Raw genomic sequence first — 13,152 nt, 5'->3', positions numbered from 1 at the left:
CACAACATTTCTTTTGCTAGGGGAAGTGGTGCCCATTGTGTAAGGATAATAACCTCTTTAGTGTCTCTTCTTTTTCTGCCTGTAGTAAATGTATGAAGCTGCTGCTTGATGCTTAAGCATTACTTTTGAAGACACTGTTGTCTCTATTTGGAGTCCTGAGTGCTGTCCTGAAATTCAGCATCCAGTGTTTGAGTTGTTAACTAGCACACTACATCCTTCCTCTTTTAAAGAGTAGAGCTCGCTTTGTCTGTGAGGCATTCCTGGAGGTACTGTAGCGAAAGAGAGAGGTGAATCGTTACAGTTCTCCAGACGATTTTGCCCAAGATCTTCACATATTCTCTTCTTTTCTCTTTGCTTTGCCTACTGAAAATCATTCCCCCAACAAGCAATTGGTAGCTAGTAAGGAAGAGGGATAGTATTTTTCTAAAGTTTTGCACTTGCAGCGGCAAGTTAACAAGGAACAGGATTTTTTTTATTTTTCCCAGTGTCCATAGGAAGAGATAGTATCTTTTCCTTTAGGCTTGTGTATTTCTTAATGTAGAAGTTGGAACTGGGATGTTGTTATGAAATTTTTAGTTTGTTTGGTGCAAAATACAACAGGTAAGTTGAGTATTGATCACAGGAAGCTATAGAAGGATTTAGGGAAAAATTGTGATTTTGTTACACAGGAAAGGAATCCCTTGCTAGAAATTATTCTGTGATGTTTCCTTCTATGATAAATAAATAAGAACTTAGATGTATGTCAGATTTTGGCATTGTATGTAATGTTGTTACCTCTGATACTAGTTTCTGGAGTTGACATTTCCTTGGAGGAACACTAACATAGACTTACCATAACAGGAATGGCAATATTTGATAACTCCACATCGCTCTGAATGCGAAGAAAAGTATGGCCAAGTAATTTTTTTCTAATGCAGAAGTATTAATTAACATTTCAGGAAATTAAAACTATGAGAAGCTGGAAAAAAAGAAAGAGTTCTGATAAATTGCAGTCTCTTACTATAACTGCTACATTATTAGTGAATGCTGGGAATATCGGTTCCTTAGGAGGCCACCATAGTAATTGCTGCTGAATGGTTTCATTAGTCCTTTCAGACAAGAATTATTTCTGGTAAATTAGTGTCTCTTATCTGTGCAAATTTGATTGTTTTTCAAGATGCTTTGCAAATTTGTCTGTTGATCTAGCCTATATGCACAAATGCAGGGCAGCACGTGTTTTAATGTGCTGTGCTTTGCAGACATGGTGCATTAAGCAACATGAACTTACCTATTTATTGTACCTATTTTAAATTATACTGCATTACGACAGATACAGTGAAATATAGCTGTTTACTTTGGATAACAGTACTAAATCTTAAGACTAAGTTTGTAAACAAAAAAAACCCCAAAAAACCCAAAAAAACCCCAACAAAAAAAAACCCAACCAAACAAAAAAAAACAACCCACAACACCGTAAACCAGATGTGGTTTAACAGATTTTTTTTTTTTTATAGTGTCCTAGATTGGTTTTAACAAAGCCCAGTAAAGCAGACTGGATAACTTCTTTTAAGAAGACACCAAATAATGTATTTATCTTTTCTGTTAAGCTGTAGGCTCGTATTTTCATGTTCCTAATAGTTAATAGACTGAAGAAGGAAATGCAGCAAAACGGCTGAGTAATAAGACAATTCCTAAACTGATAGGAAATAAAATCAAATTAATTTTCTGTTGATACATGGCATTAAATAGTGAAAAAGTATGAATGACAATAAACTTCAATTTCACCTTAAATGCAAAACAACATGCAGGAAAATACTGATGACAGATATGTCTGTATATATGGTTTTTCATCCTAGGGCATGTGGAAAGTACAGTGTGGTTAAAGACACTGATTTTTCTCTGAGGATTTGGCTATATATTTCTTGAGGAGACGTGAGAGAGGAAGGGAAGTGGATATGACACCAAAAATGCTTCCTACAATTGCACCTTTACTTGAAATCCTGATTTAAATTGTCTGAAGTAAACTGTCTGGAATTTGTCCTTTGAAAAGTAATCCTGTTTAAGGAACAAGATTATAAAGCCCTTTAATTTTGATTTTATAGTTGTAAAACATGGAATTCTTTATGGGAGAGAAGGTTAAATTTCCAGGTGTTTATTTGCTTGTAAGGGTCACTGCCCATTTTAAATTACCCCCTATCCTTTTAAGATCAGTTTTAATTGAAATAATTTTATAATTGCTAAAAAGTTAAATTTGTTCTTCTAATAGAGATGTGCCACACCACATCCGTTCAGTGCCTAATTTAAATTTGTGTCTTTTCATCCATCTTTAAGCCAGTATAAATGCTGCTTTTTGGCCCCATTTGGAATTTTTGAGGTAGCCATGGGATTTCTACCATCTCCTTTGATGGACTTATACAGTCCAGAATATTCTGTCCTCAGGACACTTCTTGTTCTGCGAACTGCTTGTTTTGTTTTACTCTATTAATGCTATGGATCACCTTAAGCAGTTCTCTTCTTCTGTTGTTAGAATTCTTATCTATTATTGTTTGTGCATGTGCAGGCTGATGTAACTTTACGATCGAAACAACTTTTCAGGGTGACATGAGAAGCGATTGATTTCTTTGCATAGAACTATTTAGTGTCACACATATGCTGTAACTTTCCACACGTATTTAGTATTCATAATTCTTGGTTAATAAAAGGTATTTAATTTTTAGTATTTACTTCCATGTGGAAAATAAAGCAATTTAACAGATGTTTGTCAATGGATAAATGGCTCCTTTTTTTTTTTCAGATTTTATTTGTATCTATTTATATTAAAAAATATCAGTGCTACTGTTCACATCCTAAACAACATTGGCCCTTGGAATCAAAAGAAAAAAACATGAAATATACCTGTAATACAAGTATTTTTCTGTATGTAATAAATAATCGCCTTTTAGTTTTCAAAAATACTTGGTCAATGAGTTCTTTTTTTGGTATTGTCAGATACAACTTTAGATGTTCTTACACGCTTCTGGATATTGGACTTGAGCGTTGCTGACACTGGGGTGCAAATCAAAAAGGCTGTTTTAAGCCTGTTCATTTTAACAGTTGATGACAGTTTGATGTATTAACTCGCGTACTTCTAAATAAAATTTGGTAGGGAATCTTATTCCTTCTCCTAAATGAGGGGCTTCCAATTTGTGGCCCACAAAGAGCAGCTCAAGCTGCTGAGCATTTCTTTCAGACACACACCTTGCTCGCAGCTACTGCTGCCGAGAGAGACACGCAGCCACCTTAGGTTTGGAAAGCCCTTTTTAGACTGCTGATACTGTCTTACTGGTTTAAGTAGCCATTTTCCATGGGTAATTTTGGAGGCATTTCAGAGCATGTGGAAGTTCAGGTAACCGGTTGAAGCTCACCATAGATTGATAGAAATCTGCAGACCCTTCCGTGGTTATGTGCAAAATGGGAACTTTGAGAGCCATGGATGGGAGAGAAGTTTAAGTGCTATTTTTTTCTGTTATAAAATGACGTCAGAATCACTGAAGATCCATCGAACCTAACACCAAAATACCTACGTAGATTAGCTCACCTTGATCTTGCTTCTGAGAAAGGGAGAGAGCAGGGATCTCTTTGGCATCGGCGCATGCGTATGCATTTGCACAAAAAGAGAACATGCATCAACTGGCATGCAGTGTTAATTAGGAATGCCAAAAACAGTTGACTTTTATGTACAAGCTAACATGCCCAAACAAACAAACCCACCACCAAAATTAAACAAAAAAAAACCCAAACCAAACAAAAAACAAACGAAAACCAACAACAACAACAAAACACTAGGAAAAACCCTTGGTTGGAGTAGAGAGCGGGGAAGCAGAAATGAAGCAGATGTGCAGCGCTTGAGTGCAGGTGGCTGTAACCTCACGTAGGTTTTGCTAGGATTTTCCAGGTTTAGGGGAAGTATTCTCTGGGGAATACAGACTTATTAAATGCTTAGCGTTTTCCCCTACCTTACCGTGGTGTATGTTCTTTCTATGCTGGATGGACCTTCTTTTGCCTTAAAGAAGAGAGGTCTGAGAGTTGGATTTCCTAGATTTTATTTCTCTTCTTGCACTGACTTGGTCTTTAGTTTGCCTACCTATAAAAACTGAAATATTACATTATTTAATCACTTCAGGGAATGTTCTAAAATAGTCTGTTCAGTACTCTTAGTGTTTTCAACTGTATGTGAAATAGCAGGGTAGGTTTGCTCTGCAGGTACAGACGATGTTCTGCTGAGGTTCTCTGCTGAGTTTAGCAAGATGAGTTACTGTGTGTGTCCGAGGTAGCTGTTGTTGAGTTACCAAAAGTACCAATTCTGAAACTTCTGCTTACTCTGTTTCTTGAATGAAGATAAAATGGGGATGAGACAGTTAAACTACTGAAATGATCTGGAAAATGTAAGACTGAAGTAAGTCCTCGTACATTTTTGCACGAGTGAAACAACAAGCCCCAACTGTCGAAGTGCACTAATGAGGGTTGTGTGCACAAACTAAGGAAGCTGCTTTTTTCGCTGTAATAGTCAGGACGTGTTTAGGCATCAAGGGTGGATGCAGTCTGTTTTGGCGTAGCTGCTGCAGGCAGAATAAGAATTCCTGCTGGATCCCTGAAATCTTTTACATTTATTCGAACCAGATGCCCTCAGACAAAAGTCAGGTGACGATGCTGGTGGGACGGTAAAGCTGCTTATTTATGAAGCAGAAGCTTGTGTGGCATCCGAGTACAGGGGCAAAGATTTTTATTCTGTGTGGTTGTTTATAAAACACTGAGGTAACTTCTCAGGTGTTGGCCAAGTGTGATACAGGATCAAGGAGCTTGGGACGTATAGGAGGGTTGGGTGAATCTGAAGCTTAAATCTGAGTATGAAATGTGGTGGAGTAGTTTTGTTAAATTCTGGCTGAAGCAGGTCTCAGTACTTTGCCTCTAGCATTTTAGATAGTGTTCTCCAAGGAGAAACCTAGCTAGTTTAACTTACGGTTGGGCCTGGTAGTATGCCACAAAGTATCCCCAAACCTCAGGTCATCCAAAATATGTATCTGTATGCCTGACGTGTTGAAAGGCAGAAGATCTTATTCGTAATTCAGCTCGTGCCATGATTGTGTATGTGTTTTGTGTGCGTGCGCATATAAAATTGTTTGAGATCAGAACTAGGGTCTGAAAGTAACGTGGCATTGAAAAGGATAGGATGCTCTACGTGTTGCAGTTATAAGGGCTTAGGATATTGACTTTTTTTCTGCTTAAAAATGGAACCAAAGATAGCGAAATCGTGTGTTTCTGCCTTAAGAGAAGTTAGGCTTTGATCTCTGCTGTATTTGTGCTTTTCGAGTACGGCTGGTAGAAAGACCAGGTCTCAACAGGTAAATGATACGTTGTTTTATTTGATTTTGTCTTTTTTGTTATTTTAATTGTAGGAGTTCCATCTGGAATATGACAAATTAGAAGAAAGGCCTCATCTGCCATCAACCTTCAACTACAACCCTGCTCAGCAAGCCTTCTAAAGACTTCCCTTTTCTTGGGGTATGGCTGTCTCAGCACAATACTCAACATAACTGCAGAACTGATGTGGCTCAGGCATCCTGGTTTTAATTCCTTGAGGATCTGGCAATTGGCTCATGCGAAGGGTCACCATTTGAGGTCCTGCCTTACTAATTATGTGCTGCCCAACAACTAAATTTGTAATTGTTTTTTCTTTAGTTTGAGCAGGGTCTGATTTTTTTTTTTTGTTTTCGTTTTGGTTTTTTTTGCCAGCAGACAAGCTTGGGTCTGTAAAGACAAGCGAGTACACTGACAAAAGTTTACCACTTAGTTTTCCAAAATTGTAAAAACGAAAAAAAAGAAAAAAGAGAAAAAATTAGACAACAAAATTTGCATTGTTCATTGTAGCACTATTGGTAATAAAAAATGTTTGTGCATTTTTATGTGAAGATCCTTCTCGTATTTCATTTGGAAAGATGAGCAAGGTTTGCTTCCTTCATTTTACTTCCCCTTCTGTTTTTGAAAGGCAGTTTTCGCCAAGCTTAATGCAAGAATATCTGACTGTTTAGAAGAAAGATATTGCCACAGTCTCTGGTTAGTTGCCGGAGTTGTGTATTACTGAGCTTCATCTTTCCAGAATGAGCAAAACACTGTCCAGTCTTTGTTACGATTTTGTAATAAATGTGTACATTTTTTTTAAATTTTTGGACATCACATGAATAAAGGTATGTATGTACGAATGTGTATATATTATATATATGACATCTATTTTGGAAAATGTTTGCCCTGCTGTACCTCATTTTTAGGAGGTGTGCATGGATGCAATATATGAAAACGGGACATTCTGGAACTGCTGGTCAGGGGACTACTTTGTCGCCCTGTGCACTAAAGGGCCAGATTTTCAGCAGCCAAGGACATCCATACCCAAGTGAATGTGATGGGACTTAAAGAAGTGAACTGAGACAATTCACTCTGGCTGTTTGAACAGCAGCGTTTCATAGGAAGAGAAAAAAAAAAAAGATCAATCTTGTATTTTCTGACCACATAAAGGCTTCTTCTCTTTGTAATAAAGTAGAAAAGCTCTCCTCACTGCAGTGTTGACTTTGATTTGAGATTGTGAAATTATTTCTTCAATGATGAATAATGGAAAAAAAAAAAAAGGAAGTTGAAGTATTAAAACTATCGAGCTGTACAGTGGTTAAGACACTTGAAGAGTCTTTTTGCTGCTGACATGTAAATTTATGAGAGAGTTTTATATTCTTCTCCACAGTAAAGTTTCCACAGCCAAAAAGTTTGGTTAACCTTGGATTCAGATCCCCTCTCTGTAATAGCAAATCATTTTTAGGAAGGCGGGTGGGTAACAGTTCACACGATAGAAGGATGCTTCAAGAATGCATCACAGAAGGAACACTTGGAAGAACTTGTGCGGTTTAGAACTGATCACAGCTTAGTTCCAGGTTGGTATTTTCCCACTTAAAACAGAAATACGTTTCATTTGATGATCGCTACTACTTGAACTTCCAGACACAAACACACACGAGTGTACACTGGTTCTGAAAATGCTAACTGTTCTCTGGAGTGGAGGAAGAAAAACCTGAACCGTTTGGATGGTTTCCTTTTTCTTGATGTGACTGCTGCTTCTCATCGAGTTGCCTCTGGTGGTGCAAACCATTTCAAAACACCTTAATTTACCAAAGCAGGACAAGACAGCAAAACACCTGTCAGTGAACCATGGGGTTTTCTTTTTAGGTTTTGACCTGATTTTCTGTGTAATGCAAAAGCAGCTTGTTGGCATGCATGGAATTACGCTTGGAAATTGGACCATTACTGGCATTGCTATGGTTCTGCATCAGGTGTATAGCAATTTTAAATTATAAGCTTTTTTAGTATCTATTTTAAGATGATAGACATAAAAATACAAGCCTATTGATTATATTTTTTTTTTATTGTTAAAGCAAACTGCTTTCTCAACTTGAAAGAGGGTGCTTATAATCTAAACAGTGGCTAACACAGCTGAGAAAGGTGGTGGCTTTTTTCACATCCAAGCAGATACAAACATATAGGTGACTATTCAAACATAAATTTATAAATTTTAAGAAGCATAATTTCCCAAAAGCATATTACTCACTCCATAATTAACATAATATTACTTTTTTTTTTTTTTTACAGAGGTCTGCTGTGAGCTTTGTGGGTTTTGTTTTGTTTTGTTTTGTTTTTTTAAAGGATCCCTGAAATGGTGTTTCCATCTTCAAATCAAATGTGCTTTTTTTTCTTACTGTGTGGGCTTGGGTTTTTTTTGAATGTCATTGTTCATCTGCATAGCCAGTTGCATGGAAATGAGCAACAGATGTGGTAAAGGGAGCGAGGCAGTTTACATTAAAAATGGTATCTTACACTACTAAATACCTATGGTACTTTAAAAACAAATAAGATTAAATTGGGAGCCTAAGTTCTCCAGAAAGTTACTTTGATGATACTGTTGTATTCAACTGCATGTACTTCAAAAAAATGTGAGGTGCTTGATTTTTAGCAAACTTCTCACCTGTGAGCAAGGAACTGATGATTTGCCCCTTCCAAGGGGAAGAGCAGTCTGGCTCTTGTTCATCGATTAACTAAGCATATGTGGAGACTTTGAAATCTGTGACTTAATATCATGTTGCGCTCTGGGCTGAAGCAGGAGAAACAAGTTTAAACAGGAAACAATGTGTAAAATTTGAAACACTTCTTAGCTGATACCATATTAATTTAAAAAATTGAAAGAAAACCATACTGTCTTTTTTACTGAAAGGAAAAAAAAACTCATTTGCACACGTGGCAAATTGGCAACTGAATTGACCTGGAGATTTTTAACACTGACAATTAAGGTCAGAGGCTTATTTAATATGTTTTTACATTCCACTAACAGTATGAATAAGGGGAGAGAGTAGAATGCTATTTTAAAAATACATTTATTTGAGGTGGGTTTTTTTCCCCATAATTATAGCATTGTACAACAACGTGCAAGGTAAGTTCTGAGTAGTAAACCCGGTGTTCTTGGAAACAAGTAGAAGTATTCCTATTTCTGGCCTGTTTAACCCACTCTCATATTCTTCGCTCCTTATTGCTCATTGTTTATAAATCTTCATAGTGTAGTCAGCTCCAGTTTCTCTGGAAATCCACTACCTGGAATTTCCAGGGTTAAAATGGGTTTCACCCGTGTGATTATCCCTGGTATTGCAGAAAACACTTGCGGCTGTTATTTGAACAGTTACTACTCAAACCACACCCTGCTCATGGGAAAATCGAGGGTACCAGGGAGTCCTGGAGGAAGGAGGTAAGGACACATCACCTGGGTGTTTAGAAATGAAGAAAAAACCACCCAGGACTCGATCTCTGCCTTAGTACCTGGTGCCACAAATACTTAAGCATGTGAGAACCATCATGGGTTTGATTAATCTCGTTGAAGGCCCAGGTAATCCAGGGAAGCCTGCTGACACTCACATGGGTAAAACTATTTTGCACGTGACTGTGACCTCTGTTAAGGTGTCGGCTGCAAGTGTGTGTCAGGATTCGTGACCACGCCGCCCTTTCACGGCTGTGGCATCTGTATGGTACAAAGATGTGTAATCGTACCACTTTGCTGCGTGTCATGTCTGAAATCCTCTCTATCCCTAAGCCAGTATTTTTTGTACCTTTCTATTTCCGTTTGACAATGTGCTTCAAATAAGAACCTGCGTGTTGTAGTTAGATGTGAAATTGTTTTTGAGGATGCTCGCAGAGTGCTGAGGCACTCTTCCTGTTGACCGTAGAGAGACCATGAACCATCTTTGGAGCCACCTAAGCAGTGTTGGAAGGCATGGAGGTTTATGGGGCAGTCAGCTCAATCCCATATGACTTGTAGGTGGCCATGGCTATTGAAGAAGTGTTAGTTGTTTTAAAGATATTTGTCACCTAAAAGGAACGTGGGTTACATTTTTTTTTTTTCTTAAATTAATTCCCCATAACTTCTGATTGAAACTACTTCTACAGCTGGATATTGACTGAAACAGAAAAGAAAGTTTGATTGCCAGCTGCCATGCTTGAGAAGAGCTTCTGAATGCACAGTTGTCATCCTAAGCATGAGGTAGCTAGACAGTGCTTTTGATTTAACATGCTAAATATAACAATTGCTTCTATTAAAGCAAAATTTATGAGTGTGGCAAGTTTTCAAATACCGTACCCTTTCATAGTGTTCCTCAAAATTGCTGTTGCCTAAAAAATTGTGCTAGTAGAAGTTGAATTCTGGTGAAGACTGCAGATTGGGCTAAGTGGGTAGTCTGGATTGACAACTGATGCTTTTGTTTTCATACAGTATGAGAATTAAAATGGCGTAGCTGTTTTTGTTTCCTCTGATAGTTGCGTGTGCTCTCATTTCCACAAATCTTAAAGCTTTTAGTACAATTAAAAGATCTGAGGAAATACAGCTTGATGACTTTTAAATTGTGGTTTGAATTACTTCAGTAGGTTTACCTCTTAAAACCACTTTACTGTGCAAGTTAAACTTGATTTATTTTGTGTTAAAGCACATCAAACAATTACTGATTCAACCCACTTCAGAATTAGCAGTGCTAACCAAGCTTGCTTATTGTTTTCCTAGACTTTGGTTTATCATTTGCATTTCATATTCCCTTGTCAGTATTAGCATGCCGATATTGGATGTGGGTAAACATCAGAATTTTCCTGCTGAAGTTGCCAAAATAGTTTTCTGCAAAATCGCTTCTTTGAACTCCCTCTGGTTTAACAAACACTCCAGTGAAGTACCCAGTTTTCACGGTTTCAGCATCCTGCATCACCTATAAAACCGTCCTGACGAGGAGCGGAGGGAGGGGAGGCGTCCTGGAGCTGCTGTGTCTGATGAGACATTGATGAAATTTTGTGGAAACTTTCTCTGCAGCTGCTCTTTTGGATGAAAGGGCTGTTTTGGTTGTTCCCCTGCCCCTAGGTGTGTTTGTACCAGCCAGCTGGGTTCTCCCTCCCTTGGAAGATCAATGGTGGGCATCACAGTATTGGTTTCAAAAAGGCATTTTGTTACTGTGTGTGTATATATGTGTGTATATATGTATTTGTATTTGAAAAGGCAGTTCATTACTGGTACTTTCATGGAAGATGATGCGAGGCAGCTCCCCGATGGACATCACGAGGACCACCGCTGGGCTTCTGCAAGGAAACAGGGATGCATGAGTGCATTCCCGCCGTCCGGCCCTACCGGGTGTGTGGTGCCAGAGCCCCACTACGGCCTCTCCAGCCTCGAGGTCCGTGACCAAAGCAGAGGCAGCCTCGCTGCGGGCCGTGTGAGCTGCCTTCAGGTGGGTGATCGGCGGTTGGCCACAGGTAAGCCTGCCCCTCGGTCGCGGGGCGAGGAGGGGCCTCAGAAAGTGGGTAGCAACCCGTTTTCCTGCTGTTGAAAATTTCATACGGAAGTTTAAGTTTGTACACTGCTTTCCTCAGCCCTGGCTGCTCCTGGCGTGGGCCGTGGTTGTGGGGACAGCATCCCAACTCCTGCCCTCAGCAGAGCTAAAATCTGCACAAGAAGCCTCTAGTGCCCAGCTTTACTCTTAAAAATTGGGCATTGATGATCGTTTTTCACTTCCAACTGATCCAAATAGACTGAGTCCTCGGCAAGTTATTTTTGCAGGACTTCAGAACTGATGAGATTACCTGGTGAACATTAAATGCTGTTCCCAGTTAAAATACAGCCTCAGCATCTTCTCCGACTACGGATGATGTAGGGTTGGGTGCACACAGGAGGACTAACCCAAGGTTACTGCGTCACCCAGTGAGCTGTTGCCTTAATTTTCGGCTGACAGCACTTTATGTACAGGGGACAGCAACGACTTGAACCGACTACCAAACGCAGGGAGACTCAATGGCAGCTGTTCAGCAGGTAAGACAGACAAGAAGTCACAGCCCATCTAAACTGGGAAATCAGGGCTGGAGCTTCCCTTCAGTTGGCAGGCAACAAACCTGCCTGATTAAAAAATTATTTTATATAATATGAAGATCTCTACGCAGCAAGCCCCACCACCAGAGACTGCTGTCACCACAGATGCTGGCAGCAAAGTCTGACTGGTGGGAATGGAAGAACAGAGCCAAGGACCAACCAAGACGAGCTCAGTTTCTAGTATAAAAACCTATTGCAGGTTTAAGTAAAAATAAAAATAATCCCAGGCTTAGAGCTGGCCAACTTTTTCTGAAACCCTTTGGTATTAGGGAAGGCTACCACAGAGCAGCTGGCCTGAGGGCAGTGTGGTAGCGCACTGGTGCAACAAGGACAGTATTTGCATCCATTTATATTCACGTCACAGCATGGATTCTTAATAACCTTCCTGCCAAACCTTGCTCAATAGTCCATTTGGAGAACCTATGGATCAACTTTATTTTTAAAAGTTTGACGTCGCACTTTGCAGTGGGGAGGTGATTGGAAAAGGTGGCCAGAGAAAAGTGCTATTTCTCGTATTTAATTTTCTATTATTTCTGTACCTTTTTGTCTGCTGTATCATCAAGTTCAGCTATCAGCTCTGAAACTGTCACATTTTGTTCTACCTAATTGCCTGTCACATAGACTACAGAATAAAAATATAACTATTGCTTATGGTACTTTGGCACCAAAGAGCTTGTTCTATTGTGTTGCCACGGTGGGAAATTCTGGGTGATAACCAAACTATTTTGTATTTTCTTGGTTTGACTGTTTTTCTGCAGACCTGCTTCGAAGAGGGCACTCCTTAGGGCGATCTTTCCAAGGTCAATACCTTCCTGTTGAAAGCAATTCCTATGTAATGTAAAACATTTTGGCAGCTATCATCTTGCTTACCTATAACCTTCAAGTAACGATGAAAGAGGCTGGGTTTGTCCCTGCTGTGCAGATACTGGATTTGGAGCTGGCCAAAGAAGAGCGCTTGCCCTGAACCCCCAAAAAGTCATGTTGAGGCAGGATAACGTTCTGTCCACTCCCCTTATTAACTGAGAAGGGAGATAAGGTGAAAATAGCAGCTGCTTCCTCACTTCCAGATACTTAATTTTGGGTCTGACTCCATGTGCATACGTAGACACCTTGCAGATTTTTGACACGTGAGGATACTGAGCACGACTTCAGACGGGCTTGCTGGGACTTAACCAAGCCGGCCGTGAGAACTAGGAAGCACAAACTGTTTTCATGGCCTGGCTCAAGCCAGGATTTTATTCTGGGTTTTACCTGAAGGGTTACTACTGTATCTTGTGGGGGGGATGTTGGGTTAGAGGGGGGTGGGAGGGTGGGGGGCCGCAACGCGCCCTTAGGGCGCGTTGCGGCCCCCCACCCTCCCACCCCCCTCTAGATATTACACCTTGCACAGTACCCGGTATTAATCCGGACTAGCCCTCCCGGCAGCAAATCTCCCCGGCCAGATAATCCCATTGCAATCTGTCCCTTCCACCCCCGGAGAGACTTTGAATTAGGTCAACCGGGTTTCCATTTGCGTTTTATTTACCTAATTTTTTTTTTTTTTACTTTTTTTTTTTTACTTTTTTTTTTTTTTTTTTTTTTGTCTGACGGGCGGGATGGTTACACCCACCCCCTTGCATCCCTCAGCCCCGGAGGAGGCGGGGAGGAAGGCGGGGAGCAGCTTTTAGCCCGATGGCAGCGGCTGCCCGGCGGCGGATGCCAGCGGCAACCGGGCG

General features: G+C 40.0%; 1 protein-coding gene across 3 annotated transcripts in view; it reads left to right on the top strand.

The window, feature by feature from the left end:
- The window catches only part of CNOT2 (CCR4-NOT transcription complex subunit 2), a 95,735-nt gene extending 89,168 nt beyond the window's left edge, over positions 1-6,567 (top strand). For all 3 annotated transcript variants that reach the window (XM_086471801.1, XM_086471794.1, XM_086471787.1), the window contains one exon: positions 5,415-6,567. In XM_086471801.1, coding sequence (XP_086327927.1) covers positions 5,415-5,501 — 87 coding nt within the window. In that variant the 3' untranslated portion in view covers positions 5,502-6,567. The remainder of the gene's footprint in view (positions 1-5,414) is intronic.
- The last annotated feature ends 6,585 nt before the right edge of the window (positions 6,568-13,152 follow it).

This window comes from Leptosomus discolor, chromosome 1, assembly GCF_034619465.1.
Source record: "Leptosomus discolor isolate bLepDis1 chromosome 1, bLepDis1.hap2, whole genome shotgun sequence".
Taxonomy (NCBI): Eukaryota; Metazoa; Chordata; class Aves; order Leptosomiformes; family Leptosomidae; genus Leptosomus; species Leptosomus discolor.
Note: the sequence above shows the minus strand (reverse complement) of the source record. Positions and strands in the feature narration are given on the sequence as shown.